Source organism: Solanum pennellii, chromosome 7 (assembly GCF_001406875.1).
Source record: "Solanum pennellii chromosome 7, SPENNV200".
Taxonomy (NCBI): domain Eukaryota; kingdom Viridiplantae; phylum Streptophyta; class Magnoliopsida; order Solanales; family Solanaceae; genus Solanum; species Solanum pennellii.
The window spans coordinates 72,109,430-72,118,003 of record NC_028643.1 but is presented as its reverse complement, the minus strand read 5'-3'; the positions used below and the strand labels follow the sequence as shown (position 1 = coordinate 72,118,003).

At 35.7% G+C, this 8,574-nt stretch overlaps 1 protein-coding gene across 1 annotated transcript; it reads right to left on the bottom strand.

Annotated features, from left to right (window-relative positions):
- Positions 1-1,514: 1,514 nt before the first annotated feature.
- LOC107024587 (formin-like protein 3) lies at positions 1,515-8,574 on the bottom strand. The gene is made up of 7 exons (XM_015225574.2): positions 7,855-8,574; positions 6,053-6,950; positions 5,509-5,956; positions 5,213-5,415; positions 3,775-4,010; positions 2,007-2,879; positions 1,515-1,922 (listed from the first exon to the last, which is right to left on the bottom strand). Exons 1-6 carry the CDS (start codon positions 8,047-8,049, stop codon positions 2,019-2,021), a joined length of 2,841 nt encoding a protein of 946 aa, XP_015081060.1. The 5' UTR covers positions 8,050-8,574; the 3' UTR covers positions 1,515-1,922; positions 2,007-2,018.

Genomic DNA, 8,574 nt, shown 5'->3' with positions numbered 1-8,574 from the left:
TCCTTAATGTGTGTCGTTACAAATGTAACTACTTCCTTAAAAACTTTCAGATATACCCAGACTTACATTTACAGGATTACAACTACTATCCATCACTGTTAGAGAAGACTTGGAGTTGCTACATTTGTTGAAGAAAATTTGATATATTTTGCTAGCAAACAACTGCAATTTCAATTTATTATTAATAGTTTAAAAGTTTATAACATGGTTTCTTTTTCTGCGGGAAACTATGCGTAGAGAGTTTCAAAGAGAGTTGATCATCATTCAGCATCAAACCATATGTGTACAACAACATTCAATTTTTGATATGTGTGATTATACCTTTCAAGCTATTTATTTTACCTAATAAAAAAATTAGAAAGTTATCATTCAAATGAAGTTAGCAAATCAAACGGAAAAATCTAGACTTAATAAGATTGTACCTGAAAATTAGAAGACACTTTTGTACCCACTTAACAATGGAAGCTTGTGTTGAATGACTAATATTGAGTATGTTTATATAGTGTAGTCTTGAAGATTTGTTGATAAAAACTCTTTGATATTCCTCAATTACTTAATTTGATTCCTTTCAACTTCTCATAATTAGCAAAATACGTTTCAACTTCTATATTAATTGAAACTTTATTAGTGTTCATCCTATTTGTTTCACACATAGTAATTGAATAGACTGCTGAACTTCTCATTTTGCTCCTCTATTATGTAATTCAAATATTACTATTTAATTAGATATTTAATTTATATTTGGGTAAAGTATTTTATGACTTTTTAATTTAGTATAGGGGCAAAATAGTAATTCAACTTTACACTTTAGAGCTTCATGCTTATAATAATATATGATATGATATATGATGATATATATAGCCTCTTAGGGGTCGTTTGAATGCTGATTAGAAAGGAGTTATTTATGTATTAGAAGTAGCATAAATTTATATGTTGTATAATAGCAATGTATGAAGTGCGTAAAGATACAAACTTTTTCAATTGAAGATGAGAAAAATATGTTCTAATTGCTATTTTAAAATTTTTGATTATGTGGTATATGTTCTAATTTTCCCACCTCAATGTACAAACATAAGACCTCAAAAAATTTTAGGAAACATGAGACCTCCTAAGTGCGGTCTGAGGAGGATAGACTGGACGACTTTATTACTACCTCGTGGAGGTGCAATCTTTTCCAATATCAATCAGCAGAAAGATTAAAAGCTTATAAAGAAGGGATGTCCTTAGAAATGTTGTCGCCAATTGTAACAAACTCACAAATTCATATTACAGAAATATCGAACAAGGAGTAGACAATTACAACACAAAGGATATGACAGTTTAGTAGATAATGAAACATATGTAATCTAGTAAATTAAATGTCGTTAAGGCAGAAGTAGTAGGGGTTGCAAAGCGGATGGTGCACAGCTTGGTTTTGGAAGGTATGACACTAAAAGATTGTATCAAGTTGAGTGTCCAACAAAGAAACTAGACACAAAATGGATTAGAAACAGATGAATAAGCAATCATGCATCTTGACGAGAAAAAGAAGCTGAAACTATACGAATCTGGTCTAACTTCCAATATATACTAAAAATAATTTAACAAATATTTAGGAGAATTCAGTACCATTACCATCTCGATATTTGGATTGTTATAGACAAAGGTGACTACAGACAGTGAGAGGTTGTGGTTTAACTCAGTGGATCGTTGTAGTAGACCATGCAATAACTACTATGGCATCTATACTATAGCCACTCTTCCTACCGCTAGTGCTAGGGCTCTAAGAGAGCATTGAAGCAAAATGTCTATTCACTCTATCTCGAAGAGCATGTGTTTGCTAACTGGGTGTAGGAGGCACACCTTAGGCCTCATATAGTTGTTAAATACATACTTCTGTAGACTATTATCCAAGCCATATTAGCTCCAAAGTACTCTGACACCTACACATCAAAACAGCAAAGTTACGATTCATCAGCCATCTTTACATTAGTTTCATGAAAACTCAGTTTTACAAATAGACATACCTAAATAGACAGCTAAGGGCTTGAGCTCTCGTCGTCTGAACTAGAATAGTGCATCTGTCGCTCCTGGATTGCAGGAAATAGTTGTTTACGTATGTCTGGTAAAGACTCAGGACAGGATTCTTGGGAAGGAGATGTTAATGTCCCTTTTTTAGGAATCTTAACTGGTAACTTCGTTGAGTTTCTCACCACTGTGCATGCCTTGTCCAACATAATCAAGAAATCACTAACGACTGAAAAGAGACGCAAGCCTTCATCCTTCCCTGAATTCCCATGGAAGTAATCTCCTGTGCTCTTAACCAAAGACATTATCTTTTTCTCTTCTTCTAGTATGCAAGTAATGTCCTGTTCTGCATGTTGGATAAAATTTGTGAGTGTATCACGGAACTTACTTTCATCCTCCAAACTTCTCATATCAGTGTCCAGAAACTCTTTAGTTTTCATTAGTGAGTGATTAAGCTTCATGACAGCTGCACTTAAGTTCTCGCCGTCAATAAGTGAAGCTTTTCTTACATTCTCAAGCTCGTTGCTTAAACCAGAAACCATCTGAAGACCAAGGTTACGATGATAATATGCCGACTCCTGAGCAGGATCTTCTACAAGATCTTCTGTCTGCACACTGGTAGTGCTTTGGTTCTCTCTTAATTTACGTGCTGCTCTTAATCCTTCAGATCGAATAATTTCCTGAACTACAAAGTTCAAGAGTGTTGTCTTGCCATCGGTTCCTTTCACATCTGAAAGTTTCAACAGCGTGTCAAGCTTGAATGCCTGCGCACCACCACGGAAGGTGCCATCATTCATGCGGTTTCCAGTTTTTAGAACTGCTTCAAGAAGTTTCAGGAAGAGCCTGCTGTTTCTCAGTTCCTTAGATGCGACCTGCAAGTCACAATAATGAGTAAAAAGCTCAACTATATAATCACGAAAGGCAGCGAATTACTAAAATTTCCCAAGGTTGGCTATAATTCCCTTGGCATCACTAGCCAATACACATATTCATACCGGTATTTTAGGGTGGAAAGATTTTAAATAATCGTTTGGCACTATCAAAAATTCAAAATCAGGTGATACTGTTAGTCCAACTGTTTAACGTTCAGCTTTAGTATTTCACGCAAAAGTCAAATGATCCCCTTCAACTGAAAAACTCTGTATTTTAATATAAAAGGTGAGAAACCAAGAATCTAAGAACAAAAATCGGGTGAGTCCAACTAACTGCTATATTTCTGTTGATTATAAATTACAAGACGAAAAGTCTAATGTCTACATAGTTTTTGCCACTAATAATCTAAAAGAACAATTGATTTCCTTTATTATTTGTTTTCTTATTGTTCTCAATTTTTAACAAAAGGGATGATACTCCAGAGATGAAATCTCAGTCACATGATGTACACATATATGTTACTCCCTCTGTCCGATTTTATGTGGCACACTTTCCTTTTTTGTTTGTTCCATAAGAATAATATCTTTCTATAGTTAGAACTAATATAATCTATAAACTTCTCATTTTACCCTTTAGTAAAATAATTTCTAGACATATAAACGTCTGACTTGTTTTAGATCATAAGTTTTAAAGTCTTCCTTTCTTAAACTCTCCGCCCAGATAAATACCGTTATTTGCTTTCTTTGCTTATCTGAGTTCATGAGGATGGTATGTCTATAGTTGGCAAACCACCAAACACAGAATTGACAAATAAAAACCGAGGCCGAAGCAGAATAACAAAAAAAATTTACCCTAAACTGCAACCATCAAATTATAAGAAACTCTACACTATACCTCTAAGGTTGCGAAGGACTCTTTAATGGAAGAAACTTCTTCCTGAAGAGAACACATGAGCAGCAATGCTTCCATCCGTTTGAAGGCAAATGGAATTGCAACCATGGACTTAAGAAAACGTTCAGCAGGACCGAGCTGAGAAATGTCTCCAGCAAATAATCTGAGTTTTAGTTCTTCGTCGTTTGTTGGTGCCATCTTCAAGAGAGTTCTTATGAGTTCAGGAGGCAGCTCATTACCTGATAAGAGACTTAAGTAATTAGATAGACGTCAAATTTTTCACGACTTAATATTACTAGCAGCTAAGATCAATTGTGTGGCAAGGTACATGACAATAAGGGAATTTTTATCATTGTGAAACTTCAATGTTTTCCTTCGGATTGTTTGCATCTTTTAAAAGTCAGCGAATCAAATAAGTATCATACCAAATGTAAATGACTGAAGTAATACCATAGTTTTCCAATTAAAATCATGCTCTACAAACTTTGCTACATTTTAGTTTTCAAGCTGAAGTAGGAGTCTAGGACATGCTTTTCAATGTATTCAGTTGTAACAAAATAAGCATATGCTATCATTCAAAGATTACATTTTCTTCTAACTGGTCTTCTCATCCCTTAAAGCTTTTGCAATTGGTATCTAGGTGATCGTTGACATGTTGCAACACAGACAATGAAAATTTTAGATGGGACTTGTTCTTTCCCTTAAACACAAGAACAAATACAGCATGTGCAGATGTCAAGATGCCAATTTAATTCAAAAGCATGTTCACTTTTCCAGGAGAATGTCATGATAAATAAACTTTAGCAAATTTACTTTAAAATATAAAAAGTTGATACAGAGGGGTGTTTCAATGTTATATGGAAGTAAATGTTGGGTTGGTAAGGTCCAAAATATCCACAATCTGAGCATTGTAGAAATGCAATTGTACAAAATTTGAAAATATCAAAATAAACAGATCTGACAGAGGATAAAATTAGAAAAGGTCGACTGAGATGGTTTAGCATGTCCTACATAGACTCCCAAATGTACCGTTCGCAGGTGAAAAAATATGATAAATTAAGTCTCCAAAAGAGAACAAGGTAAGCCTAAAACCATATGTAGGAAAGTTAGCACTACATTTCTCGAAATCAATGAGGACATAGCTAAGAATAGAACAAAATGAAGCAAATGATTTATATAGGTACCAACTAGTCAGGATTATGCTAACTTATTGATGTTATACTACTCAGGTTAGGTGTTTGCCAAGAGCCTATAAGTTTTGTTAGAGACATATATATATCAACGTAGGGATCAATGTGAGATGGGCAGTCTTCTTGTATTAGATAATCCAAAAACTGTCCTTTTTAGATAAAATATTTTGTACTGGAATGAAATGGACCAAATCAAATGAAATTTCTAAAAGGATTCATACAGCCAACATAGGGGTGAAAGAGAGATTTACCCTCCTCGAGAGCATCATAAACTTCTTCTGTTGTCACATTTAAGGCTTTGAGAAGAATTGCTAGATTTTGTGATTTCTTAGGATCAATAATCTGAATATACTGTGAGGTTTGATCAAAGGATGAGGAAGGTTTTCTTCGATCATCTTTCCCTTGGTCTCCGGGTATATATCCAAATAAAGAATCCATCATCTCCTCATTAAACCTGTGATAAAATTCAGCAATCAGAATGGTAAAAGCAGAAACAGTTAAACTCTCGCAAGAGCAAAGTAAATAGCAAAACCAGTGCAAAGCTTACTGGAATGAGCCGGCTTTTATTTCATGCCAAACCATAGAGTGATCAGGGTTAGCAAGAACCTTGTCCCAAAAGAATGGTTTTAATTTTGTTTTTGGAGCATCAGATTCACCCAATGAGCCACTTCCCCTGGCCTCAGAAGAACGTCCTCTCTGATGTGCTCCAAGAGGTAAAGGCTTTGGCATATTATCAGGTTTTGGTGGATTAGGAGGGCGAGATTTTGGAGGTGGAGGTGGGCTCGGAGCAGGTGGTTTAGGAGGAGGAGGTGGTGGAGGACCAGGAGGCGGAGGTGGAGGTGGAGGTGGAGGTGCAGATTTTCCTGGAGGAAGCGGTAATGGTGCATGAGCAGTTGCATTCATCTCAGATTTTGACAGTTCCACGTCTGCTTTGGAAGAATTATGAGGATCAGCGTCATTTACAGCAGATGCACTCACGAAATTTAGAGAAGCACCTGATAACACAGATCATACAAATTACTGAAATGTAATGAAAAGAATGATACAATGAGATTAATTAACCATCATGATAAATAGCAGCAAATACACACCTGCAGTCGAATTCAGAGGCGGTTTCCCATCCCTTTGCCCATATGGAGCTACTTCTTTCTTCTTATTCTTAACACACAATATCAACAGAGCTAAAAAGGCAATTCCTGCAACAGAACATCCAGCCACTGCAGCAATTAAATAATTTCGATGCTGCTGATTATCTCGCTGAGAATTAGGACCATTTTGCGGTTTATCTGGAGGATTAACAGGTAAAGGTGTTGAAGAATTGGTGTGAGTTTGATGTTTTGGAGGCTTTGCAGGAGGTTTTAGAACTGGAGAAGGAGGCTGCAAAGTTGGAGGAGAGCTAGCAGGCACTTCAATAGAAGGAACTGGAGCATAAACTGGTGATACAGTTGCAGGACCTGGAGTCGGAGCAAGCATTTGAAATGCTGCAGGACCTGGAGAGGGAGCCGGAGACAGAACAGTTGCAGGGCCCGGAGATGGAGCGGGAGACGGAACAGTTGCAGGGCCTGGAGATGGAGCTAGGGCTGGAACTGGAGCATGTTTTTTTGGCAAAAATGATTTCTTTCTTTTTTTTAAAACTTTTTTTTTTGGCAAAAATGGATTCTTTCTTTTTCTTAGGTACCTCCTGGGAACACTTGACAATTGTGAAAAAAGCTCTTCGTACTTGCTAAACCAAGTACTGGATGCATCGTCACTATCAGAAATATGAACTGGAACATTTTTCCTTCTTAAGCACTGCAACAAAATCTGCTTCTCCCGGGGAGGCAAATCTTCAATAGCCTTTTGTAAGGTTCTTTTTCTCAACAAAGCTATATCCTGTTTTAAGTAACTGTAACTTCCTGTTGCTGTCTGTTGAATATAATTTTCCAGAAACTTTGCAGCTTCGGTACCCTCTTCTAACTCTTCCCTGCAATGAATCCATACTTGCTCGGCCTGCATACAGAAGATCATCAAGTTATAGTATTCTGACAAGGCAAGAATTAAGTTAGAGAAATGAATTCTAAAAACGAATATAAACTTGTTTTATGCTTCTCGACTCCAGTTTTTTTTGCACAATGATCTTCAAAATGCCCGTGCGAGGAAAACACCTTTGATGCAATACAAAAGGTTACTGATTTCAGGAAAACACCAGTATTTAAGTTCCAAAGTTGATTATAAGAGATTCTTCCTCATTGTCTTTCTTGTAAATACCGATTTAATTCTTGTTTCCTACGAACCTCCAAATTTCAGCCATTTTTTCAACTAGCAGGCAACAGCTAAGTCTCTGAACTTTTGGAAATTAAAAACCTTAAAAACATTAGCATAGACTCCTAAGCCCATATTTGTTGGTTGTGGGCAAAGACCAAATTGGTTAAATCCCACTCTTATTTGAAAACACAAATTCATTAACATAATCCAAAAGTTAACCTCTTACGAAAGTTGTTTAAGACTGTGACCATCTCATCTAAAACCTTAGCCGCTAGAAAGAGAACACAGTTTTATTATTTAATTGTATTTTCAACATGCCCCTTTCACGTGCAAGCCTGATACTTTTTCATGGTTCAAACACATGAAAATTCTTTTCGATAATGGGTTGCAGTGACATTCGATTAGTAGGACATCTGCCTACTCTGACCATATCGAAGTGTGTGACCATCTAATCTAAAAACTTAAGCTTTTAGCGATAACTACTTCAAATTTCAACGAAATTGCTAATACTCATCAGAAAATAGTACTAATTAGCTATGAGCAGACAAATGCTTAGAACATATACATTAAGCAACTCATATCTAAACACATTTTATAAATGCGCATTACATTCATCTCCATATGAATATAAGTGAAACAAAATCCATACCGTATCTTCGTCTATCACAGGGCCACGCCAAACACCAGCTAACTCTAAATTGCTTCCTGGAAACTTCCTTTTCCCTTCTGAATCTCTTGCTGCCCAAACACAAATCAAAGCAACAAAACCAAACACATAGGCTACCCTTCCCATTATAATACTAATCATCCCATATTCTGCCCTTCTTTTAATTGCATTTGGCATGTATTCAACAACCCCCTTTTTTTTTCTTTCAACAAACACCAAATGCAATCAAAGAAACAACCATAAAACCTTATCCAATTCAAATACTAATAGAGAGAATTGAAATATATATATACAAATGCATATTACAATACAAATGTATATATATGAATCAGATGGATTGTAGCCCCTATAAACACTAAAAAGATTCAATTTTTACACCTAAAATGTATATGTATGCATATAAAAATTGTATCTTTAGCTATTAAAATGCAAAAATAGTGAGAGAGAAAAAAAAAGAATGATTTAACAAAGGTTCAAGAAAATGATGAATTCTATATATGATCAAGAATTCTATTTTAAGGGGTTCCCTCAAAGTTTTATTTAGAAAAGCTCTCAGATTTTCTACTATTTTGGGTCAAATTCTAAGTTGGGATTTTTGTTTGTTGGAAAATTTCATTTTTTTTCGGAGGCAATTTTTTATATTTATAGGAAAAACGTGCAGAGAACAAAGTTGAGATGAGAGGGGGAGGGCAGAGCACCTGA